General features: G+C 43.8%; 1 protein-coding gene across 2 annotated transcripts; it reads right to left on the bottom strand.

Annotated features, from left to right (window-relative positions):
- Positions 1-9,800: 9,800 nt before the first annotated feature.
- On the bottom strand, positions 9,801-26,792 carry LOC117764863 (protein Wnt-7a). 2 transcript variants are annotated; one of them, XM_034590953.1, is made up of 5 exons: positions 26,296-26,792; positions 25,422-25,648; positions 22,626-22,897; positions 19,543-20,056; positions 9,801-9,841 (listed from the first exon to the last, which is right to left on the bottom strand). In XM_034590953.1, exons 1-4 carry the CDS (start codon positions 26,364-26,366, stop codon positions 19,574-19,576), a joined length of 1,053 nt encoding a protein of 350 aa, XP_034446844.1. In that variant the 5' UTR covers positions 26,367-26,792; the 3' UTR covers positions 9,801-9,841; positions 19,543-19,573. The 2 variants fall into 2 exon arrangements, with proteins under 2 accessions (XP_034446844.1, XP_034446843.1); XM_034590952.1 differs by lacking the exon at positions 9,801-9,841 and having other exon boundaries at positions 18,382-20,056; positions 26,296-26,789.
- Positions 26,793-26,909: the final 117 nt, after the last annotated feature.

Here is a 26,909-nt window from a genome sequence, read left to right as displayed (position 1 = left end):
TTGAGGCAGCAGCGATCTGACTGACTGATTTCTCAAAACCCTGAAATCTGCCTGGCAAGATATTTAGACAGGTGAGAAAATACATTCCCTGGTACAACCGCACAATTTAAGGTGATCCAACAAAACAGGTGAGACACAATTTTTACATTAAAAATGTTTATAGCGTTGTTATATTGCCTGGTTACATTTATTCGTGTGCTTTTTCCCCTCAGCTGGACTCAACAACAACAACAACAATGAATTTAAAATAATAGGAATAAAAACTATAATTTACTGGGCATGTGGAAAGATGGAATTAATTCTCCACCCACTCACCATCTGTGTGTAAAACCAATGAGTCACCATCTTTAACCTGCTCTCTAAGCACAGGTGTCTCTCCTCACCACCTCGCTGTGCACCTGACACATCTGGCCCTGATGTCACACAGCTGCGTCAGACACAGGGACAAGACATTTCCAAATGAGGACTTTCTTGGTCTTATTGGTGTTGATGTCAACCTATCTTTTTAGGGTAATGATGTGACCTTGTTTCGAGCTCCTAATGTGTAAGTGGAGGAGGAGATGGCTGCGACTCGGAGAGACTGAGGGAGGTGAAGAGGAGTTGAGAGAGTTTAGGTCAAATATGGACTGTGCTTTATCTGAGAGCCCTAGTGGAGCCAGGAGATGAGTGGATGCACCCAACATGTGTAATGATGACTCACTTTATGACAATTACATTCACCTGAGCTTACATGAGAGCTCTTGTTACAGGGTGACGGCCGCTGAGAGCTTGGCACAGGAGCTGCAGATGGAGGGTGATGGTGAACACGGAATCTGACCACGAAACATAATCCATTTAAAAAATCTAACTGCCGCACGCTACATGTCTCCATCTTCACTGGAGCGTCCGTTTTTAGTTTACTCACACAGGACGTTTCCACATCACACTTGCGTGAGTTGCACGCTTGACCACGATAGGCCTCCAAACCTCTGATGTCACCAAATCAGCTCGTACCGACACGTCTTAAAACTCGAGGTGAGGACAGAGAGAACATTACCTCAGTGAAGGAGTTACGTTGTCACGCCTGTCCATTTGTTTGCCGTTTTGTTTGTTTATTTGATTTAAAGATTACGCAAAAACCACAAAACAGATTTCGATGAAACCTGGTGGAAGCATGTGGAATGGATCAGATTTTGGTGCGGATCTTGGTAAATTTCTCAAGATTTAATACAGAGATCGTTATGAAAAAAATCAGGCATGCGCAGAGTAATAATGTCTATGATCAGGTAAGATTCGGTGCAGATCTGGATAATGTTATTTTATTTTTGCGGATCAAAATATATATTTTTTGGGGTTGACCTTGAATATACTGTACGGTAACAAATATTTATATCCAAATCTGTACGTACGGGAGGTTAAAAATTTAAGTGAAGTGACAATAAGCAAAACAGAGGGAGAAATCAACCAAGTACATTTATATATCTACAGTATACACACACAGGTAACCTGCCTGCACCTTATTAGTGAGAATGAGGTCAAGTTTTCAAACCAAGCCTTTCTAACAAAGCTCTACTCTGGATAAAGGTGGACACATTACGTTATGAAGAAGAAGAAAAAAAACCGCAGAAAAAATTCCTGAGATAAAACTAGAAGAAAATGACATCTCATGAATGTGATCATTGTTTCCTTTCCTTTGGTGTTTCACATCATAAACCTCCCGGAATGCAGCTGCATCAGCGTTTGAGCTTTGACTAAATCCATTCAGACTCTTTGTTGTGCAGTCATTCAGATCGTACACACACACACACACACACACACACACAAACACACACACACACACACACACTTACACAACACCACACCTCACTTATCAGTCATCTACTATGCATCTGATAACCGTGATCAACACAACAAGACACAGAGCGATTCAAGCTACAGCCGTGCAAGCACCTCCTTTCACTGTCAGTGTCTGTGGTCACGTTATTTCCCACAATGCATAGAGGAGACTATCGATCTAAAAGCGACCAGATGTCCTCACGGTAAAATGTCACACCTTTACTGGAAGATACAGCAGAAAAACATAATTTCATATCTTTTGTCTTCCGACAGAAAAATGGAGGCCGGTGCTGAGGGAGGTTGATGGAAGCACTAATTCAGCCGTGTTTGTGGAAAGAGCCCCGAGTGCACTGGAGACGCGGCGTCGCCTTTGAATCTGGCGAGGTGTTTAGATCAGACCTGCAGCCACGGTGCGGCTGTAAGAGCGCTGTTAGTCTGATCACACAGCTGCCAATATGAAAAGGACTGCCATATCCTCTCAGCGCCCCCGGGCTGTGTGAAATGAATACAGCCTCTCTGGTTTCCCTCGCTCGCAGACACCTCTCGGGGTTGGAAGCATTTTTTCATAATTGCATTTAATTCTACGTTAGCTGTCCCCACGGTGCCACTATCGAGGTTAGGTCTAATCTGCAGAGGCTTTTCAACCTTTGTCATCTGGGCTTTAATCTGGGCTCGTTAAGAGGCAGCAGCATCGATCTGGCGCTAAGAACACAAGAAAAGACGTGATGTATAAAGTTGTATCCCTGTTATTTTCAATATTACCGCTACTCACATGAATAGTCTTTTTAATTGAGTGATAATGTGGAATGCCCCTTGATGAATCAGGTTGCTTGGAAAATGGATCTTGTGTGAGAGTCTTTAATGAGAGAGGGAATTCTCAATTGGAAATCCTGAGTCTTTATTTCATTATAGTCTTTCATTAGGTCTGTTTTCTTCTCTCTGCAAAGCTTAAGGAGTGAAGGCTCATTAAAAGCTGTGACAGTGCCTCCTCTATCTCACTTACAGCTCTCGCAGGAGGGTCTGTCGAGCTGCGGAGGCTTCGGTTCGGGCTGAGTTCACCAGAAAAGGCGGCGTTAAGTGTCATTTGCGGGCATCGTCTTGGTAGGTCAGGATTTGGGTGCGGACAAACGCAGCCGAAGCACAAGCGGTGAGCTGACATGTCAGAAACACAGAGTCACTCTCGTGCCTCCACTTGCGTTGCATGTGTTCCCACACACAACACTTGGGAGAGGGAGTTCTTCTTTTGACTTTAAAATTAAAGGACAGATTCATTATAGGATCATAAAGTCAGCTCAGGGAAAAAGAGAATCAGCGCTTGGTGAGATTAGTATTGAATCTTCGAAGAGAATAACTAATGACGGGGTAATGCATGACAATAACATTACAGCAATTACACAGTCAATTAAAATTACCCTATGATTATCACATTTCCAGCGAGGCTATTTGCAAGTTGTTGATCATTTGTTGATGATATCATGAAAATCTCAAAGAACTTGGAGGTGGGCCATGGAGATACAGTTGCGTGCATGTGGGAGCCCCTAGTAGGTGCTATTCGTCTCCTTCCCTGCTCTCCAAAAACATGTTTGGTGCAAGCTAAGGGCCCAAGGCGAGCTGAGGGTACATGTGCATTCCTTTCTGCCTGATTTAAAAGAGAGGTCTCGTCTTTTTTATGCACTTAGTTGAATCGGAGATGAACAGGAGGCATTCCTCCATCAGAATCCTGACTATAAAAAAAAAAACCTTTCTGGAAAGTTACCTTCAACGCTGAGTTCACACAGTTTCTGCTGCTCAAGGGAAAATGTAGAAATGTTGAGAACTATGACGTTTCTATCGTTTCTCTGCTTGAACTTCTCAAATTCAGCAACTGTTTTAATGCAGGCAAGGTGCAAGCAAAACACGCACAAACACAAAGAACCCCCCCACACACACACACACGTGCAGAGACTCATGCACAAGCAGAGGTATGCACACAGAGGGCAGCTCTGAGCCAACAATTCAGTGGAAATGAAGCCCTGCACTGTGGCCTGAGCCTGCAGATGCATATCTATACTCAGAACCCTGACAACACCTGATTGCACCGATATTCACATGCTGAACATCGTGAGTGACCAGAGAACAGATGGCTTAGACGAGCAGAAACACACAGGAACGTTTGACTTTCTTATTCAGCATCGATCACGTTGTTTTTTATAAAACCTGAAATAAGCTGCAGTTCACGTACTTTAAGGATGGTTTAAGCAGGTTAGTGTTAAAAACTGCTTTAGTGTTGTTTTGGCTCAAACTGAAAATAGGACATAGTCTCACTGATGCAAAACACGTGAAACAGCTGCATGGGAAACCGGTATCATCCAGTTGCTGAGCTGCCCTGCGAGCAGTTTCAGACCTGCAGCTCTGGGCCTGCAGCTCCACTCAAACCTGGCTCACCTGAGATAAGGAACGTTTACACCTGAGCCAGTGTCCAACATCTCCAGGTAACAGCATCTACAGTTGTCAGACTTCTGCCACCTGCAGGCAGAGTGTGTGTGTGTGTGTGTGTGTGTGTGTCTACTTGTACTTATATATTAGTGAGGATCATTTTGAGCATAGACCTTACGGAGTGAGGTACATATTTGAAAAGTGAGAACATGAGGACATTGTCCTCACTTTTTCAAAGGCTTGTTTGATGAATAAGACTTGGTTTTAGGGTTAGAGTTAGGTTTAGGTTAGGGTTAGGCATTTAGTTGTGATTGGTAAGGTTCGGGTAAGGGGCTGGCAAATGCATTATGCCGATGAGTGTCCTCAGTAAGGAGTTAGTGTTAGGGGGTGGGGTGGGGTTAGGGTTAGGGTTAGATAGAAGATAGAAGTAAGGTAATTTGTGTGACTGCGTGTGTGTGTGTGTGTGTGTGTGTGTGTGTGTGTGTGTGTGCATGTTTATAGCTGTGCAGATAGACCTTTACCTTTCCCTGGCTAGCTGTTCCAGACTGTTTCCAGTCTTTGTGCTAAGCTATGCTAAGCTAAGGTAAACTCAGGTAAGCACCTTTCCTATACGTGACATTGATGGGTATGAATGAATCAGTGTTTTTATTTGAGACAAAAGAACTGTGGTGCAGTTCCTGACACAAAGTGTTGATACAGGTAAATATGTGGCACAGTGGTACAGTGTTTAGCACTGTCACTTCACAGTAACAAGGTGCCCAGTTTGAATCCCTTCCTGGCAGCAGTCTACCTGTGTGGAGTTAGTGTCTCATTGTGTGTGCGTGGGTTCCTCTCATGTCTCCGGTTTTCCCCTATGAGTCTAAATCGTTTGTGAATGTATGAGTCAATGATTGTTTGTGTCTATGTGTTAACTGGGCCTGTGATATGCAGATGACCTGGCCTGTGTGTACCCTTCCTCTCGCCCAATGTCAGCTGACATATGCTCCACCCCCCTCCCACAACCCGATGGATGGATGGAAAGGTAAGGGCTGAAACAAAAACCAACAGAGGCTTTGTGACTTTTGAGTGAGTTTTCGTGAGGTGCTCTGTATCAAAAAAGAAACAAGAAAAGAAAAACATGGTGACGCAGTCGTATTTATTTTGGCTTGGTGCTTATCTAGCTTGATGACATTTGTTTGGGGAAACACACAGTTCTGGGTGGCCCCAAAAGGTTCCTGAGAGTCTTAACCTGGATATACAACTGTGACTATCTGCTGTACGTCAATCTCAGTCAAGCTTTGAAGTTTCAGCTCCGCAGACATTTTGTTTGTTATCCTGTGTTAGTCCTCGCCTTTCAAATCAAGTGACCTTGTTGTGTGTGAGGTAATGGATCTTCCACCCCCCTCAACACCTCGGTCAGGTATGTCACCTCTGATACAAGGAGCTCTGTTCTGTCTGGGTGATGAAATACAGTATCAATATCTCTCATCTTCCAAAGTTTGGGCCTAATCTTCTGGCTGAGTTGTGCTCTGTGTGCAATGGCATACAATTATGTGTGTAATTCGTCGACGCTGCCTTTTCCCCGTTTGCACGACAGTCTATTCAACCAGTTTCGAGCTTCCTCTTTACACGAGTATTTTTACCTGCAGGGCTGTGTTTTCTGTGTTTTTGTTCTACTCTGCCTCATTGACTCTAATATGGGCTTCCTGAATGGGTTATCTTCAGACTTGTTCCCACAGGAGCTGATGACTCAAATGATATCAAAGATGCATGATGAGAATGCAGATCTCTGTGGTCTGAAACAACTGGATTTGTTGCTATTTATCCTCCAAACCCTAATCAAAACTTCAAAGGCAGTTAAACGTTAAACCCGGAGCACACAGGCGAACAGAAAGTGTCAGGACAGCTGCGTTTCTCTCTCCTGTACTTGATGGCAGATTAGAAGCCCGGGGGTCCTGAGGCAAGTAGCGTTCCCCCTGTCCACACCCAGACTGGTTATACCAACAATGCAAGTTGAGAAAAAAAACTGCTGTATTGACCAAATATGGATTGTTCAGTTATATACTGTAGATGCGCTTTGGACCAAATATCTTGACAGAATTTTTTCAAGAAGGCCAAGAAATCTGAAACTTTCATGGTTACCAGAGGATCAAGACTTTTCCTCCAGCTTCAACGTAAGATTAACGTTGTTGAAAAGTCTCAACAACTATTACACGGACGATGAACTTTGGAAAACAGATTGGTGCCTTCTAACAACTGTGGATGTCGTACTTCTACTTCCTTCAGTCGCACAAAAATGTTACTTAAGTATCATGGACATAGATGCCACCGGCTTGCGTCTAAAATGTTGCAGCCACAGTTATCTTGGTGTAGAGCCACGGTAACCCTAACCCTAACCCTATCAACAAAAAAACTGAAACTACAAAAAAAACTTACTAGACAAAAAAGCACTTGGACATTCATTCATCACTTTTAGTTTGGTGTATGTCCAATCCAATAACATGGAGAAGGCAGAGCTTATAACTAAAACCGCAGTCAGCCACCAGGAGGCGATTGAGACACTTTGGCTTCCCATTTGCTGAGCAGTAATGTCGTCCATTTTTGTATATAAAAGATGTTTCTCCACTTCCTCCCACTATCCAGAAATGAAGCCAAAACATCCTGGACACGGACGCTGCCATCTTCCCCATTGTAAGTTGATCTCAGCTGTCAATTACAACATTTCACCCTGTTTTTATGACATCTAATAACTAATAAAAAGCAAACCTTCACTTGGATAAACATAAGCATGATACCTCAAATTAAAAACAGTTATTGAGTTTTGTCTTTTGTCCATGTCCCATGCACCAACATGGAGGATGCAGGATTTACGACCTGTACTGCAGCCGGCCACCAGGGGGCAATTGAGACTCTTTGGCTACACTTTTTGGGAGGACGGACAACACAAATTAATCGGCATCATCTATCCGTGATCCAAAGCTGTGGAGGCTTGGCTTCATACCTGACATCTCCTCAGCTGGCACAAGGCATTCCTCTCGAACCGCTCACAGCCAACCAACAATGGAATGCATACAGTCCACTGTTAAGTGGATTTCAGTGAGGGTAATAAATATTCTGCGAGTGAGCAACGGGCAGAGGAGAATGATGATGAAGAGTCGAGGCTTGCCTTTGGAAAGAAACGGTGTCACCCCAGTAATGAGCCGGCTTCAAGTGTTTGTTATTTTAAAAGACATTTTTCCTCTTCAAGGTGCAATCGTCATACAGATGTGGACTCTGCTGTGGCATGTTGCGCTCAGAAGAAAGAGGAAAAAAGGGAGAGACAGATTTGTTTTAGGTGTGTTCCCAAAAATACTGTCGGTAAAAAAAACACACAGTCCAAAAATAGTATAAGTGAATGTGAACATGGTCGGATTTGTGTGAATTAGCCTTCTACTAAAACTCAACTGATCTGGATTAAATTAACCTTCCAGCTGTTATTGTTGAAATTCCTCCAACATAATGAATAATGATAGATTCAGCCGAGCAACAGCAGAGTTCAAAAAGTTCAGTTGTTTTTAGTTTTCAAAACCAGAGACAAAATTTGGCACAATTGGTTTTTTAAAACGTCTTTTCTCTGTTTGGTTTTCTTACATCGTCGATGGACTCAATCTCACTCAGAACACCACTTGGTCTGTTTCCAGGGCCGAGTCGAGCATTTCCTGCTCCAGATCGTCAACTCCTTTAAAAATAAAGATTTTCCAACACACAAGAACAGACAGGAATCCCCTGGTGTGGGGAAGTTATGACACGCACACGTCAAGAGAAATGCCTTGAAGACACTTGCAAACACTGCTGCTTTCCCCGGTGAAGACGAGGACAAACAATGAGGAATAAATAAATGTGTGGATCGAATTTTTATTAGCGTGAGATTAATTGCTGCCAAATCCATCGACCGTGTGCATGGGCATTTATCCCTGCAACTCGACACATCCTTACAACTAACCCAAACACCTGAGGCTATTAAAAGCACACTGCTACATGTTCCTTGCACCTTATACCTTCTGAGTGTGGCTATAGGATCGGTTGACGAGAAAAATAAACTGTTTATATGCTGGAAAGTCACCAGGGCGTTTGTTTGTTGGCTGTTTCCTTTGCTTCTAGGAGCACACATCTGCAGTTTTGATTTTAAATCATTGTGTTCCTGAGTGTGACGTGGGAGGATCAACCTGCCATCACGGCAGCCCATTTATTGCTGCTGTCCTCCACATGAAATGAAGCTTCCATGTGCAAATACAGTTATGCAGGTTGGCACAGAACTCTGGAGGAATGCGCTGCTCTTCTTTTTATTGAATGCATAAATTCAGGAAGTCCAAACATCGGCCGACAGTGCTCGCTTACCCCGGGAGAGTTCTCAGCGAGCACGTTACAAAATGTAAACGTGCGCTCAGTCAATCCCACTCATCCGTGATGGGATGATACCTCTGTCAGTGTGGCCCTCTCAGATGGAATTACTGTCATAGTTGGCAGGAGGACTCTCTTCAGGTGATAAAAGAGGTGTTGATATAGAAGCATCTGGCAGGCTTCTGAGCTCCAGACAGATTCTGGCTTTCACCCACACTCACCCGAATCTATCAAACCACAGACAGCATCTGTTTGGGGCCGGGGATCAGCCTAGTTAGCTCACATTGTGAAGTTCAATTAGCCTGTTGCTTGTGCGGGGGCAAAAAATATTGATTTTTGTTGATGCAACTTAGGCGAATCATAAATCCATCCGGGAGAGGAGGGTGCACAGTCATCTTCCACATCTCCTCCACGGCTTTCAAACAGCAGGGTTTTTCCTGAAGATGCCGCCCAAGGCCTGCTTTGGAAAGGTTGTGATTGATTACCAGGATTTAGTGAGGAATCTCACACAATTTAACACAATCATGAAAGACTTTGAGAGTAAACCACAAGGATGCTCAAAGGCAGTGGCATTTAGCCTTTTACACAGTCTTAGTATAAGAGTGCAGCTGGTCTTATCCATGCTGACAGATCTGTTGATTGAGATTTCACTGATGTCATTTTTATAAACTCGATGACTGTGGCGTACTTGATATCAAAGAAACGCTGACGGCCAATTGGACGGCTTTGTTGGATTAATTTTAAACGAACAATGGGTAACTTCGGTCGTCAGGGGGTCTCTCGATCAAAACAATAACAAAGTTTGAAGCAGCGTAAATCATTTTCACGTATTAGGTAATGTTTTTAAGTTTTAGTGATGTTACGCAAGCAAACGCCAACGAGTAATTGTGATTCGTTAAGAGTGACCTGACCAAATAGATGAGGGAAACTGGCTAGGTGGCGAGCAGTGAGTTTTTCCTTTGGCATAAGTCGTTTGCCCTGGACGTTAAAGCAGAGATGAGCAAAGCCACGTACGGTTTAAAGTGGATACGAGTCAACGTATACAACTCAGGTGTAGTTGTTTTTAAACATTTTAGTTTTTTTGTTGTTGTTACTTATCTGTAAAAACTCACAGCACCAGAAACCGGTACGATCACATGAGAGCTGATCATTCACACACATGTACACACTAACCCCTCACTGTCTCTTATGTGTCAGTGTTTTTACATTTTACACAAACACACACACACACACACACACACACACACACACACTCAGACACACACACACACACATATGTATAGACATTTCTTCTGTCTCTTAAATGTGGCCAAAACCCCGCAGGGACCAAAGCCATTTTTCATGTAATTACAGAAAACCTGCCTGACTGGCTTTGAGGCAGCTTGTGAAAGGAGGGACCGAGTCTCGTACATTGTACTGTACATATAACCAGCTGCTATTAGCAAATGGGTAATTTTACTTGTTTCACTTTCAGTCATTGTGCCAAATTCGTCGGCACATCCAAGAGCTCTTATAGGCGCGCCACAGTAAATTGGCAGGTTGAGCAGCACCAGTGTGACGTAAACTGCTTCCATCCATCATCTCCTGCTACTGTTTTTTATTTTTTTTTATTTGGCTTCGATGATCCACCGACTTGTTTTGTCTTTCTTGACTTTATCTACACTTTGTCTGGTCCCCTGCTTAAACCTGCACGTGTCTCCGCTCTGAGCCTCGCTGTTCGAGCATGTGTTCACAATAGTGGAATTTTTCCATTATTGAAACACACGAATATATCATGGTATGACCCAACACTGACAACTCCAGTCTGCTCAGAGAGGGACAGTGGTAGGAAGGAATTTCCCCTGGGACAGACTCGATGAACTGAACGCTGTCTTTGGGGTGTACGAGTCTGCAGCGGCAGCAGAGGAGGCAGCTCTGAGGTAATGTTTGTCTCTGTCTCTCTTCGAGATAAACCTGTCATTACAGCCCTGAGGAACGTGTCACATTGTGCGACTGTCTTCTCAGAGAAATGGTGTCTGACTTTATGAGAACACATGAATGTTGTGATCCAGTGATACACTCATCAGGGGCTGCAGAGGAGACTCTTTTTCATTCTGTTCTCTGTCTGTAGGGGGCGACTGTTGCATTTGATTCTCTCTTATAAAACATTGGACCATTATTCTCTCACCTGAATATCAATAACATTTTCACTGGAAAACGGACACAGTCAGAAGTGGCCTTATATCCACTGCAACTCACCAAACATCCCTCACATTTGATCATATATCCTGCGGCACAGGTTCCCTGTAATGATAAGTCTCCCTCAGCTCATCTTATGCGTAAATCCATCAAGAAACACTATCTTTGCCTTTGTTAAATAATTGAGTCCTGTCTGTTTTAGCATGCGTGTGCCCTCAGGTTGTCTGCACCTCAGATTTATATATGTAAAACTAAGATATTATTATTCTCTGAACCTCATTGAACTTGAGAGTCCTCACGACCTCACAGTCTGGCAGCGTACATCCGCCATGTGCAGCAGTGCCGTTGTTCGATGTCCTAACACGTTTCCAATGGGGCCTATGAAAGCTTGCCACCTGTTGAAGACTGCTGCAGTGCTTGTGGACGGTATCGCCTCCCAAGACTCATCTTGTGAGAGCTGCAGCTCTCCTGCCAATATGTCTGTAATTTGGGCCAATACTTTGATTCATGTTTTCTTTTAGACAGTTTGAATATTTCATATTTAACATCAACGAACAAAGAATCACATAATTTGAACGGTGTTTCTTGCAGCGATGAATCTACAAAAGAGCCATTTGTCTTCTTTCAGCTCATTGTTTTGTTTTTACCTGCAGCTATAAAGTTTTTTTTCTTTCACGTGAACTGCTCTCACAGCATCAGTTTACTGTCACAGCAGAATGCCACAGTCTGTGATACCTGCGTACAAACAGCAGACACAGCTAGTGACATTTAGGAACTACTAACTACATTAAGGAGCTATCTGCAAAATGTACACTGTATTTGGTCTAAAATTCCGCAATACGCATCCAAAGCTTTTAAAAATCACTCCCAGTATCCACCACAGCGTACATCCTTGCCAATTCTACAGCATTAATGTGTAACTGAGTCTTCCCTTGTCATATTTATTATTATCAGTCTATTACCCTGAAAATTATTGGCTTCCATTGTCAATATGTGAAAGGTTTGATAAAGTTCGTTTGGGGGACCCGTCTTTATAAGGGTTCATCTCTCCCCTTTCGTACTGCATGAGAGAGGAACGTGACATTTTGGTCCTACAACTTCACGTATGTTAGTTATTTTGTATTTTATGTTATGTTTACCTGCTAAAGTCAAAGGGGGGGGGGGACTGGAGGATTTTGTTCTTTGGCTCATTTTTTTCTGAATAAATGGAAATCACCTACAAAGACATTCACGGTCTGCCCCTTTCCATCAAATAAATTACAAAGCAGACGTCGTTGGAATCCACCAGTTGCATTTTTCAGCCTCAAATAATATCAGGCTGCCTGTAGAAGAGGAAAAGTCATTTGACACATTTGGGAAGAGTCAACATCCTCATTCTTCCACTCCGTGTCCTCTCAGCACCGTGCTGTTTCTGTCGGAGCAGACGCTGCTCCGTTCGGTCGACTCGTCCCGTCACTAGACACCCATCCTTTGGAGGGGCGGTGATTTATGATGGAAGCGATCACTGTGGTTTCAGTGCCAGCTGACAATGCTCCAACTGCTTTTGTTCTCTCTTCACAGGTGACATCATAGTCCAGATCATGTTTACTCTCTGCCCCTCGTGACACCTGTGGAAGATACAACTCGACGCTCTGTGATCCGTGTTACTGAAACTACTGTCAGTGCACGGATGGGTAGTTATTAACCTGCAAGAGAGCAAAGAAACCAGAAAGCCCGAAACCCTTCAGGGGGTGTGTCACTGTCTGGCACAGTGTCGGGAGTCACTGCCCACTCGGCATTCTTTCTGGATTCAACTCTGCCAGGGGAAGACAATCACTAATGAATGGCCAGCCCTAAAGAAAATGTCATTTGTATTGCCTGTTTTCACTATTGTGAATACAACAACAGCACTATAACATTACAATAACCATAAATCAACGTATACTGTAGGTAGAAAGCCTCTGTAAAATCATTAAAGGCGAGTGAAAGTGAGATTCTCTGGCCTTTCATCACTCTCTTTATGCACTTTCCCTTTTGTCCTATTCTTTATCTCATTACCATCACTGAAGCTCGGCATCCAGCTGTGCTCCCCTGCCCTACAGACAAACCTCTGACCCTGCGCTGAACCGCAGGATCATCCACCACTGTCACTCAATGACCTCCGGGACTCCGAGGTCATTCGGTGCACAGCCCGTTTCCATTTTTAGTTTCTTTCTTTCTTTTTATGTGGTTTAGGAATTTAATAGTGTACGCGCATTCATTGTCAGGGAAAAAAGTAATGAATGGAAAACATGAAATATGTTGAGAGGAATGAACAGAATGACCTGAGATACCACCTGTCAGACATCTCCACAGAGGCCGCTACCTTGTTTACAGCCAACACTGGCTATTATTTACAGGGAGCCACAGACATAAAAACTTCAAACAAGTGGTTATTACAGTTCATGACATCATTGTCATGAAGTGTGTGCGCAATTAACCGCATACAAAGGCCCGTTTGTGGCCCAGACTCCGGTGTATGTGCAGAACACGTTCACCGGGTGTCACAGAAGCGTCTGTTTCTTTCTTTTACTTTCTGGAATATGCATTTCAGTCCAGCAGCAGGAAATGAAACGAAGATAGCATGATTGAAAAGGCATGTGGCACTGACTTCAAAACACTTTTGTCACCAGCACTGAGGGATACATATCAAAAGAAGGTACTTTCAGGTATCTTTTTACCTCGCTGGGGTGAAGGTGAGGGTGTTTCCATATCTTGTCAATGCATGAGCGGAGCGAGGGAGAAGATTAATGATATAATAGCTCTGACCACACGGTTTAGATATTTAAACTGGCAGCATCAGCTCAAATTGTTTCATGGCTTTCTGCAATGATACATTTAGGAGCGTGTCTGGACAGGTTACAAGATGCTAGAGGAGAGAACTCATTGCAACTCCCTCTGAACTGTTCAGCCAAGAGACAGGAGCTTGGAAGCTATGACACCATCAGTAAAGTACACGCAGAATGTTTACTTCCCGCCAACCTGTTTGTGCACCTTCTCTGTTGACAGGCTCAGAAATTAAAAAGTGAGGCGTCGGCATTGACTGATTAATTGATTGCCTAATCTACGGATAGAAAGAAAAAAAACACACTTGGCACAGTTCCCTGTTTCCTTCTAAGTATTCTCTGAGCAAGGGAAAAGGTTTCGTAATCAGGAAAAAGGAGTCAAGGAGTGCAGCTTTAAAAAACGAGACTCTGGTTTATAATGAACCTGCGCTCGTGTGTCAAACCAACGAGGAGCGATCGATTCGAGGAGGGAAGATGTCAACTCCTCATAGGATCGAGGAGAAGCTGTGACAGATTAAAAAAAACTGTCTGTGACGACACTGGAGGAGGAAGATCAATGTTTCCAAAGCGTCTCGGAGTCTTACGGGGTTGTAGTGAGTTTGGTGTTTTTGTTCAAAACATCCCGTGTCAGGACGCCCGAGACGTCGGAGGATTACAGTAAGCTTAGCTCAGGTGACGTCTACTGTGGAAGGGCTGGTGTGTGTGTGTGTGTGTGTGTGTATGTATGGGGGGGGGGACAGGTATGAGGGCCCTCCATAGCCCTGTTCCAAACCACTCCAAAAACAGGGAAAAGTATCATATGTGCTTCTCAGATCATTTGAAGTACACTACGCGCCATCAAAAGCCGCTTTTAACTGACTCACTCAAAGCTCTCTTTACCCCATTTCCCAGATGCCGTCGCCATGATTACATATTTCCAGAGCTTTCAAAGGCAGGTTAAGTGGACGGGTATGTTCATTCAAACCACGGTAAATGGCTCCTTCAAAATACCCCCAGAGAGCCTGGGTTCTTAACTTAATGCCCCCTGACAATGCCTGGAAGCTATTTGACCACTGTGTTTACCTGCAAAATCAGATAGACCATGGGAAGTCAGATAGACCCTGTGAGGGCCAACCAGTCGTGGATCTCTCTCTCTCTTGCGGGGAGTGGATGTTGTCGGCTATCTCTGGCTTCCATCTCAAGCGGCGTGCGGTTAAGAGAGTGCATGAATGAGCTCTGCGCCCATACAGTATCTCTGGAATCACATAAAGACAACCTTGTGCTCTGCAATTTACTGCGCAGTGCTCAGGTGCTTGTGCATGTCCCAACCAGAGGAAAAACAAAAGTATGACTGACATAATCATGTGTCAGAAGATTTATGGTCAGAAGGGAGCGAACGGTAGAGAAAACCTGGAGAGCACATTTTCTCAATCCTCCTCCTTCAAATTATTGTCTTAAGTGCCGTCCACTTGTTTGAGTGAAACGTTGGAAGCGCTTGAAACGCAATCGTCCACACACGCGGAGCATTGTGCTCATGACGGCCCCGTAAAAGATATGATTTATCAACTCTTAACTCTGAAATTATGAGTCATTTCCCTCTTCATTGGTGGCCTATTTTCTAGTTACTGCACCTCTAAGGTGTTTCTAGTTAGACGATCTTAAAATTAGGTTGACGTAAATCTCTGGTCTTGACAAACTTCGGGATCACCGGGTAGACTTTTAATTCCGTCCATAAATCTGGCCACTGACAGGCCAATCTAATGATAAAACAGAAAGCAGGATGGGTCTTGCTTAAATATGTTTTAAAAGACTCGTTGCCGGCTGTGACACTAATTGCTGGCTGGGGCTCACTGCTGGGCTGCCCTGATGTAACAGGTCATGAGCGCAGATAGGGAAGCTGTGGCAGGCCTCCAGCAATAACAGAGGGAGGGAGCCAGACTACCAACCATAAATCTGCTGCAGCTACCATCAATTTCCAACCACCACGGGTGATGGGTGAGAGCGCGTGCGTGCGTGCGTGCGTGCGTGTGTGTACGTGTGTACGTGTGTGTGTGTGTGCATGTGTGTGTGTGTGTGTGTGTGTTTATAAACAAAACTCCAAAGGGCACTGCAACCCCACTTCAGAGCAACATGGATATTACACCCCTGTACATCTTGGCATGGGCCTGCTCCTGTTTACGGAGAAACACGGCTAAGAGTATAATTAGCACTGCAGTGATCCTGCAGGGTGTCTGACTTAGGCTGCGATATCAAAGAAGGTGGTATTTTGTGCTTGTGACTCAATGGAGATGAAGTGACTGTGGCCTTTGTGTGGGGAGGTGTTTTCTGCACCTGACTGGAGAACACTGCAGGTGGATTATCCTGAGACAGCGGCCAATCTGCGGATTTGATTTAAACCCCCACAGAAGATTTTGTTTCGCTCCTGTCTGTCTGTTTGTTTGTTTGTTTGTTGGTTTGTCGGTTGGTTGGTTTGTACGCAGGATTATGCAAAAACAATTGAACACGAAACTTTTTTACGAAACCTGAGAGAAGGATGTGGTTATGGGTCAGGGGAGAATCCATCAAATCTCAGTGCGGCTCCAGAAGAGGATTCAGATCTGAAATTGTCACTGATATCCCAGGAAATAATTCATAGATATTGTAAAAAAAAAGTCAAAAGCAAATTGAGTGAACTGACATCTATGAGTGTTTGCACTATGGGGCAGCTTGATTGATTTAGAGGGAATCCACTCTACCACTTGATATTCTGGTTTGTCAGTAGGTTTTATGCAAAATCTACTGAATGGATTTGCACAAGACTTTTTTTTCTGGATTTTTCAGGGCATTTTTGACATTTCCAACAATTCCCAACTGAATAATTTGTTAATCGTGGTGAAAAAAACTGGGCAGAATAGGATTCTGGTATCTTTGGTGGAGGTGTTTGCTCCATGAGTATCTAGTTTGTTTGTTGGTTGGTTGGTTTGCGTACTTGTTAATTTATTTGCCAGTAGGATTACGCAAGAACTACAGAATGGTTTCCCATGAAACTCGGTGGAAGGATGGGAAATCGGCCAAGAGAGAACCAATTCAATTCTGGCACAAACAATGCGAGACGTTTGTTATTGAGATTTCCCAGGGAATATTTCATGGATATTACGGTAACTGATATTTACGAGTGTGTTCAATTTGGTGCAGCTTGATTGATTTAAGGTGACGGTTGGGTTGAGTTGGTTGGTTGGTTGTTGTTTTTATTGAGGGAACTGATATCTTTGGCGGAGGTTGTTTGGTTTGTTAATTTATTTGCCAGCAGGATTACGCAAAGACTACAGAACAGATTTCCACGAAACCCGATGGAAGAATGGTACAGGGTCCAAGAAAGGACCTATTAAATATCGGATCCAGACAATGTGCTTTACTGAGTGTCGTTATAGTTTTAAACATGTTATCATATAAATATCAGTATCAGAAGTTTAATGGTGTAAGTATTGGTGATTGATCCACCTTGTGAATCCTTGTTACTTAACAACACAATGCTAAAGGCGTCCACACAACCCTGGTATTTTGTCATTCACATGTTTCAAGTGAAAACAAGGTAACACACACAAAATGAGTGACTCTGAAGTGAATGTGTTTTGTTCACGAGACACTGTGGTGTGTTTCTCACACACAAAACCCTAGTTTAGGTTTAACCCGAGCTTTTGGAGCAGCTGCCTTTTCTTATGTGAGAGTCTTTTGTATCAATATTATGAAAGCTGAAAGCTTTTGTCAGACAGAGACAAGCCTCTATTATTATCCCCCTCACGCCCTTTTCTCTTTATTCTGGGCAGATTATCTCAGCCAATGACACATGATACGGCTAATCTACTGTAAATTAAACCTGAATTCTCGTGTGATTCAGCTTCTTCAATAGGTCGTTCTTTTAAAAAAAGGTCTTTTACCAGGAAAAACCCAGCATGGAAATGTTGTAAAGTGCAGCACAGGTGAAAACTTTACAGGCCACATTTGTCAATCCCAGGAGATTATTGGGAGCAGGTTTTCCGTCAACACCTCCGGGCCCGTCTCCTGACTGCACTTCCAGGCCGATGAGAGCGGAATCCGTAACGACCGTGGGCTTCAGCATCGTTAACATTTCCCTGACACGTTGGCCGGCCTCTCTTGGAGACTGCCCCGCATTTTCTCTGCTGCGCTGGAGTTGTTGTAGCAACTAGTGGCCCAGGAGTGAATGAAGCAGATGTGCGAGTCATCTATCAGCTGACAGCTCCCACTCCCCCGACTGAGCAAGTCATCACCGTGACAGTCTGCCCGGCCAGTCTCATCAATTACACTGGTACCCTACCATTAGACCACAAACACTATTTCTCCTCGGACACATTCAACTGCTCCCCAGTCTGCGAGACGGGCCTCAATTAAGCCTGAATAACTTTCCCCTTCCCAAAGAACGGACCTCTTTCTGTGGCCGGGTACGAGACACATTGTACGTGTGGGATAAACCCATTGAGACGTGATTTATCTTCACGATGACCATTTAATACTAAATAACATTTATCTTTCATTTATGACACTTCACAGGTGCCTGATAATCACAAATTCGTATTTAAAGGGCAATTTAGGTCATTTATGTCATAAATGTTTAATAACTCCACTGCAGTGGTTGATTATATAAAGAAATAATAAAATAAAGAAAGAAAATACCAGCATTCTTGCATTATTCTTGCAGAGCTCTCACAAAACTAAATACTCTCCATGGGTTTTCGTTTTTTTTTAAATCTTTCTAATAATGGAATAAGTCATCGCCACTTGTGCTTTTGTTCGTGATGTGGATGTATGCAGAAGCAATAATGGAATCCACGTCTTGTTAGTGTTATTCTGCTCCTGTATTCCATCAGTAGTAGTCATGAAATGCAGTAAACACAGACATGTTGAACACAGACACATATAATCAGTTTCTATCACTTACAATACACAACTATGGCAGTGACAGCAAGGGGCCAACTTACATACATCAGCTTTTTTTCTCACAAAGGTTTCAAAACAGGTGTCGGGAATCAGAGCTCGACATTGAATATGCAAAAAAGATATAAATAAGACATTCATATAAAAATAGGCTTTTACAAAATAAACTCTATTAACCAATATTTACCAAAAGTGGAGAATGTGCCCATCTTTTTGATCAGTGAATAAGTCCAGTTAAGCTAAATCAGCTTGAAGTGAGCAATGCCATTGAAGACGGTCAGTAGAGCGTATGCGGCCTTCTACCTCGACAAGTGGGATTCTCTAGACTAGCAGCAAACAGAGGGAAGACAAACTCATGAGAAGGTCAGAGGGTCAGTGTGAGCAGCCTACAGCAGTTTCATGTGGAACAACGTTATTCTACAAGTTATTCCAGGCAGATTCCAATCCAGTGTATCAACCGCAGACAAAGGGGTCGATTGCTTTAATAAACTAAAACCTCCCAACATTTAGTTACTTTTGATCCAAAATGGACACAAAAAAAAATCAGTAGTTTTCTTTATAGAATAAATTAATATTAATCATTTTCATTCTCTAAATACAGTATGTTAAATATTCCAAATGGCTGTGTCATTTCACCCGTGCACAGGGAGCGAGAACTACAGCGACGTGCTCCGCCCAGCAATCACATCCGCCGTAATTCATTTGCATCGGCCAAGTCGAAATGTCAGTACACGTCCACATAGCTTAAAGTCTTGACCTTTTGACTCACGCTGTGGTCACCCGGTCCCGTATGTCACAGTTCAGTTTCTGTCCTTTAACAGTCACCCCCCCCCCTCCGACCGACAACAATCCAAGAAGAGGGGTGAAGAGCTTTGTGTGCAAAAGAATCGCGACGCCCCCCTTCCTCCGCTTACTGCCTGCACGGTGCAGTAGTTCCTCGTGACGTACGAACAGGCTGCGATCACAGCCTCCTCGTTAAGTTCGACAGTTCCAGTTTGTCCGTGACATCACAAAGACATGAACACGCACGCTCCCAAACACACACACGCACACACACAACACCCACAGACACACCTTTCCGATAAATATTCTCATTTGCACGTGTACACCTCTGTCCTCTCGCTGCAGGTGTTGCACTTGACGTAGCAGCACCACAGGAACTTGCAGTTGCACTGCCACACGCGCGAGTACTGGTGTGTGTTGTATCCCCGCCCGCAGCACATGAGGTCGCAGCCGCTGATGTGCTGCATCATAGTCTTGTTGCACACCCGGCCCTGCGTGCCCAGGCTCCCCGTGACGGGGTCCGCCTCACAGTAGTTGGGCGACCTGTCTATGTACACCAGGTCTGAATCCATGGGCTTCCGGTAAGAGTAAGGCTTCTTGATCTTCAGGAATTTAGGGCGCTTGTTGCGGCTGGCTTTCACCGTCTCCACGTGCACGGCGTGGGCATACTTCTCCTTGAGAATGTAGCCAAGCTCGCGGAACTTGGGAAGTGTAGTCCAGCAGGTTTTGGTGGTGCAGGAGCCTGAGACACCATGACACTTGCATTCCAGTCGCATGTTCTTCTCCAGGACCTAGACAAACAGAAAACAACTTAGAGGTGTAGTAACAACTGGCAACTGTAAAAACACATTACAGTGATGAGTGATAGTCACTCTCTCATGAAGGGATAATAGCAGCCATACTATTAAAACCAAGTATTATGTAGGTTATGATTTCACTGCTTCCTCCCTCAAAGGAAGATAATTAATATTTATTTTGTTTCTGTACGTGTTTCTACAACCTGAATCCACATTTCAACCCGTGCACTTCAAGGTAAGTGACAGACGTGTAGCTTAATAACAACGTGACTGACAAACACGCTGCGGTCGTGGATTAAACACAGCGCCACTATATAGCAGTGTGATACCGTACACACAGAAGCCAAAATAATGTATCGGATTTCAGGCTCTGTGTGTGTAGTTACCACACACAACACACAAATGTCAAGAGCGATTGTACAAGGCGTCGAGTGACTGGGATTACTGTTAAACCCTGAACTGATGACAATGAGAAGTGCCACTGACTGAAACTGGAATTTTTCGTTAGCAACAAGGTCAATTGCGATTTCCTTTCGCTAAAACTCTCGGCGTTTGGTATGCGATATGTTCTCCTACGGCCACCGACAGGAGATTTATGCCCCCGAGTTCTTGGCAAGTAAACTGTAACTATAAACCCAAATGCAGACATGAGAACAAGGAGCGAAAAACAACTTTTCCCAAAGCAAACCACTTCATAAAACCTCCTGGCTGCTACTCCCTAATCCATCAGTTGTTCTGTGACCAACACTTGTGACAGCCTTTGTCCCGACGTCTTCGACCGGGGAGCTGTGAACGGCGCTCCTGCTCAGTGTCACTGCTTTTGATTAGCATAAATAAAGGCGGAGAGGGGGCTGACTATCAAAACAGAGAGTCTATTTATCAGCAGAGAGAAAGGGGACAGAGGGAAGAAGTGCTCAAAAGTTTGAATCCACAAGTATACACTTTTCCCTGAGAGGCAATTTAGCTGTCCAGATAAGCCAATTTGAATTCATGGGCCTGAAATGCTCACAGAAAATGATCTTCTCTGCACAATTGTGTGCGAGGGGGCTTTTCAGCCACTGCTGGACATGTTGGTTTTGTGAATGAGGCTGTTTTGGCACGGCGCGGTGGAGAGAGGGGATATGAGTTAACACGGGCAAAGCTGCTTCTTTATTCTTCACTAACTCCGGCCTCACTTTAGCTGTTTTGGCACATTACCCCCTTCGATCTCTAACCTCTAGACTCACTGGAGTCTCTTTGTCACTTTGCAGTCTTCTGCAGGCAGGGATGCAATCGAATGAGCAGGCCAGGAGCAAATCATGAAAATATAATTTCCTGATGAATTAGACATATTTATACAGGTGTTTTCTTACTGTTTTATGTTGTAATGTCTCTTTTATTTATGTCAGGCAGTGAGAATAACATGGTGTATACAATACCAAAGTAAAACATGATAAAGATCCAGTTTTTAGTTTATTTCTGACGATTTAATTCAAACTGTTTCCTACCTCCACTAAGGAGGTTATGTTTTTGTCTGTTATTTATCAGGATTACGCAAAAACTACAGGTTGGATTAGCATGAAACTTGGTGGAAGGCTGCGGTATGGGTCAGGGAAGAATTCATTTAATTTTGGAGCAGATTCGCATCACGAGTGGAATAGGGCGTTTTCCACCATTTTAGTTGACTTCTCAGAGAACCATTCTTTGATCCTGAAATAAATCAGGGATACTTAGGGGAGTGATGTTCATGAGTGTGTGTAATTTGGGGTGGATCCCAACATTTTTTTGATCTGGTGAATTTAAGTGTTCATAAAGGGACTGTTGGGTCTATTTGACGTCTTTATATTTTGTTTTTGATGTATGTTGTGATGCCCTTTGTAACTTTTCCTTAAAACGTTTTACTTTATTACAGGCTGTCAGTGAGCATTCACAATAACATGATATATAAAATACCAAATTTATACTTTGTAAAGATCCTATTTGGAACTTATTGCTAATGATTTCATTAAACCTATTTATTAGAGCTGTTATGGTTGACTGCAGGTAACTGAACTCCTCTACAACAGCAGAAGACACACACTAGCCTTCTCAATGACGATCCAACCCAGTATCCAAACAGCAAACGGCCATCAGGTGCATGTACAAGCACATTGCACCTGATGTGGGTTTATGATATTAGAGAAATTGTGGGTGGGGATCGGTATAAAGGAAACTGTGTGCTGTCGCAGTGGTGCAAAGCATGTGGGGGACGGGGCTAATGCCTTTTTGTGCAGCGTCAATCTGTTTTCAGACCAGAGATCTGGGTTGTAATCAAACCCTGCCACTTAGACAGCTCTTCGCCTAAAAGCAGCCCTTTATTCCGCTGCTTGTTTCATCTCGGCCCCTTTGCCCAGATCCTTGGCAAGGTTCACCCACGCCACGGCCCGGTAGAGGCCGTTAACAGGAGCTTAGATCAGCCACAGACTAGTTAACCCGTGGTTCAACGTCCCTTTTTTTCTTGAGACTGGATAAGACAACACATTCACAACTTTTTTAAAGTTAATATCCTGAATAAAGACACATAACCCTGTTGTTCATCACTTACCTTGCGTCCAACCTCATTATTGTGGAGGTTCATGAGCGTCCTTGCGTTCTGTTTGACCTCCCGAGCATCGATAAACACTTTGGAGAAGCCCAGGCCGTAGCTGATGTCCGCCGAGCAGCCTCCCCACTTCCAGCCCTGGTCTTTGCTGTAGAAACCCTGCTTCTCCTTGTCACAGCTGCAGTCACTCAGGTTACCCTGTGTGCAGGCCGCAGTGATGGCATGGGCCACTCCTGCTGCGATGATGGCGTAGGTGAACGCAGCCTCTTTGCTTCCTGTAGGGGAGCAGGAAAAAAAAAAGGGGTGATGAATAAAAAGTAGCATGTTTAGATTTCGATTTTGTGAATGTCCAGTATGAGGAAAATACAAGAGGATTTTCAAATAGGAAAAGTTGTTTAATTATTAATAGTATATGTGCTTACATCACGGCCTCACTGACACTTCACTCAAGGCCTGCAGTGTTTTGAAACCTGACCTGGAAACTGTCCTGCCCGTGAACTAAAATGGCTGCTGGCGGTACAGTCAACAAAGCGGCATGAATACGAGGGTTGTCGGCAAGGAAGGGCTATTGATCCGCTCAGAAAACTGTCCCATTCTGTGTAAACGCATAAGGCACTGACATCAGAATCTTCATTCTGCCGTTATCTCACCCAAGTCCGGCTCATAAATCATTTACACACATGCGGAAATATCGACAAATGAGTAATGGTTAATCTGCCAAGACTCATAGACAGATCCTATGTAAACAAGGCAACACTTTTTCCTTCTAATACTCTGTCAAAACAGCCCACGGCCAAATAAATGTGCGTGTTCACGAACATAATCACCAAGTAGCATGTTTTCATTCTCTGATCTGTGAGTCTTTATCGCACAAACAGGAAATCACGCTGTATTTACGTGTAAACAAACTCCTCTTGTCCCTGTTTGTTCAAAACAAACATCGTGTCTTCTTCGTGCTTCCTCGTGCCAACCGTGCTTCACGATGTCAAGCTATCGTGTTTTTAATAAACATCTTGGATCTGTGCCCTTGCCATTGAAAAAAAAATCTACTCATATTGAGGCATCAATTATGTGGACGTTTTTATAGAGTCAATGGGCTCCGAGCCAAAAAAGAAGGTGTGTCCGTTCTGACTGCACCGTTGTTAATTTTTCCCTTTCAGTTCTGAGTGCATGAGTTCACTGCAAGAGACGGTGTGAATTCTTCACAACCTTAACGAGAGGTGTACGATATTAAAAAGAGAGAGAGAGTCAGAAGCATGTATAAGTTGAACTGGGAGTGCCGGTTCACTGTTCTTCTGCCACGTCTGCTTCTCCTTCATCTCCACAGTGTCAGGGACCTCGCTATACGCACGATCTTTATATGGACCTGGTCCGTCTCGCAGCTTAGTGCAACCGCAACGCTCAAGTGCAAACTCAGCTGAAGCCTAAAATCCAAAAACGGCTCAGCGCCAACGCACCTCGCGTTGCTCATAAGCATTATGTCAGTTCACTGGTCATCCCTCGCTTTGCTCCGAGAACAATCACAAGCAGCAGCTGATGCAGAATGGGCATCAACAATGGCATTCATTTACAACCTTTTAGCCCTCTACGCTAATCTGAGCGGTGAAACCAATCTATTCGGTATGGCTGTCCAGGCCATAGACTTAAACTCCCCTCTTGGAAACACAGTCTCTTGATGGGTTAGAACTACTCATTCATAAAGGAACAGATTGTCGAACACCACTGTTTTCATTTCAACACTATGAGGAGATAATCCTTTCTTCCCAATAGCGGCGTGCGAGATCCCAAACATCTGGTCCAAGCTACTGACCATTGTGTAATAGAGTAAATAGAGCCTGTTTGGAGGTTTTGGTATATTTCAATAACAAAAAGTATTAAAACTCCCTATAATGTAGCCTTCAGGTGTCATTGCAGAAAATATTCTTATACCCTGAATATTTGACAGTCTTGCGTCCAACTTATCACTGAGTAGAAGACAAATGAGCCGCAAAATTCCTGCCACGATTTCAGGTTTGGTTTGTCACGTGTCATGAGACTTTTGTTTCAGCAGGAATACTGATTTGTTGCTTTAATTTTATACTTTCAAGTTGTGCTCTCCCCTTGTCTTTCCCCCTCACTGTAACTTATACCCGTGGTAAGATCGACGTCCCTACAGTGGGAGCCACAGCACCCATCACTAGACAGGATAAAGACCAGTGAAAATGTGTCTCCAGAGGCTCTGTTGGGCTGAAAAGAAAGGCTGCCAACATTCACAAGAGCTCTGTTACAGCACTGGCTTCAGATACCTTTTACACATCCTCAGAAAAGCCCCGCTCAAAGAAAAGTCAGGAGGAAAACTAGGCCTGATGTAAATGACACTGGTTCTATATGGGATGGTCCCTATATACTGGGATGCAGTGATACAAAGTAGATGATCGTGTATGTGCAGAGGAAGTTGAGGACTGATCTTGACTGCAGAGGGGGATCGGATATATAATTCGTTTCGTGAGACTGGAGAAAAATGTATGTATTTACAAACAAATCCTTTGTATTTGTTTTATTTTTCTCGAGCATCAGGTCCTATTTCAACTTCAATTATTGAAACCCTAAATATATTTCAATCCTTCAATTTACTTTGGCTTTGTGTTTGTAAATACAAACCGTTTTCAAGGAGAATGGCGAAAGAAACCAAGGGTTTTACGCACAATGCGCACAAATACGCACGGAATTATGAGGTTGATAGACAAAATGTGTTGAGCCTACTGATGTCAGAAAAAAACATTTCAAACTGTAAACAAACATTAACAGACAGCAACATACCCACTTTCAACTCTTTTCCGAAGACTGTCCTCTCTCCAAGCGCAGAGCAGTTCCAGCGCCCGTTTTTGAACTGAAACTGACACTCGTTGATGCCCATTTGGGCTCCCTCTCCGATGACGATAATGGCATCGGGGCGACTCTGGCAGATAATCCGTTGTCTGGGAGCCAAACCGGGGATCTTGTTACAGATTATGCTCGCACCTAGGGCCACCACGGACGTGAAGCCACTGTGAATGGAAGATGGATAGGACTAAGGAAAATGACCCACCGACAATTTCTAATTTCCTCTGATACGCGAATGTATTTGCACGTTTTGGTTTTGATAAATACAATCAACACAATCAATATTTCCCCGTTCAAATGGATGGTTTGGTTTGGATCATTTTATTTTAACATTAAAATATATCCTATGGGTGTTTCACTTTACAGGAGATAAACATGTCTGGTTAAAGTGCACAGTTTTCCAAATTGCAGGCTGCAATAAAGTTTCAGATACGTTTAATTAGCAAATTTCCCCATTGCGTGACTAATACAGGACTTCTTATCTTATCTTATCTTATCTTATCTTATCTTATCTTATCTTAAAACAGATTAACACAAAACACAAAGGTTATAATAAAGGAAACGTCGTCATTTAATAATCACGCAGTTACCATAGGTATACGGGAACTGAGACCTTTACGCACATATCCCCAACTTTACGCACGTCGCTAAACTTTGTATTTGTCATATTTAACATCGACTGAGGAAATACAGGATATAATCTGCGATTATTTTTTAGAAGGAGCAGCAACAGATACGTGTTATTATCTTCAGTTCGGGAAGACAACGTAACAAGCTCACGGGCAGAAGAAGTCGAGTGAAGGCAACTCACCCAATTTTCAAATAAACAATTCCCAGACAAAGTAAAACTCTTAGAATCCAGCGTCGTGTTCTCCGACTCATTGCGGCTGCGCTCCGGGTCTCATGCACCGATCTGCAGAGCTGTTGATTAACCTACGCGTAGCGCTCGTTCTCCGGTCGTGTCACAGGTAAGTCCAACGGAACTCCAGAAGCACGGAAAGCATCAGGGGGGGAAAAAACAACAAAACTATCGCGGTACAACCCCCGGGAACTTTCACAAGCTGCCGGCTACAGGGGTGTCATCCAAACTCCCGTCACTTGCCCCCCTTCCACTGGGCCCTCTTGTCATTGCGAGGCTGTCACAGTCGCAGGTAACCCGTGGGGTGAACAAGTGCGATTATCTCGTTCTCACAGTTCCTCTGCAAACCCGCAGGTCCTGGTTATATATCTGCCTCATCTATCTGGGGCGTGTTCTCAGGAGACATGCATGGGGCCCTGCTGAAGAAGAAGAATCCCGCCAGGGCTGAATATCTCAGCAACACACACACACACACACACACACGCACACGCACACACACACACACACACACACACACACACACACACACACACACCTTGACTGATTGAGATGGTTATTTATCTGGT

This window comes from Hippoglossus hippoglossus, chromosome 7 (assembly GCF_009819705.1).
Source record: "Hippoglossus hippoglossus isolate fHipHip1 chromosome 7, fHipHip1.pri, whole genome shotgun sequence".
NCBI classification, from domain to species: Eukaryota; Metazoa; Chordata; class Actinopteri; order Pleuronectiformes; family Pleuronectidae; genus Hippoglossus; species Hippoglossus hippoglossus.
Note: the sequence above shows the minus strand (reverse complement) of the source record. Positions and strands in the feature narration are given on the sequence as shown.

Excerpts from the sequence above, each read along its gene's own strand:
- LOC117764863 (XM_034590953.1), bottom strand. The coding sequence starts at position 26,366 with ATGAGTCGGAGAACACGACGCTGGATTCTAAGAGTTTTACTTTGTCTG. Across the intron at positions 22,898-25,421 it reads CGGAAAAGAGTTGAAAGTGG|GAAGCAAAGAGGCTGCGTTC; the intron begins GTATGTTGCTGT and ends GCTCCCCTACAG. Across the intron at positions 20,057-22,625 it reads ATAATGAGGTTGGACGCAAG|GTCCTGGAGAAGAACATGCG; the intron begins GTAAGTGATGAA and ends CTGTTTGTCTAG.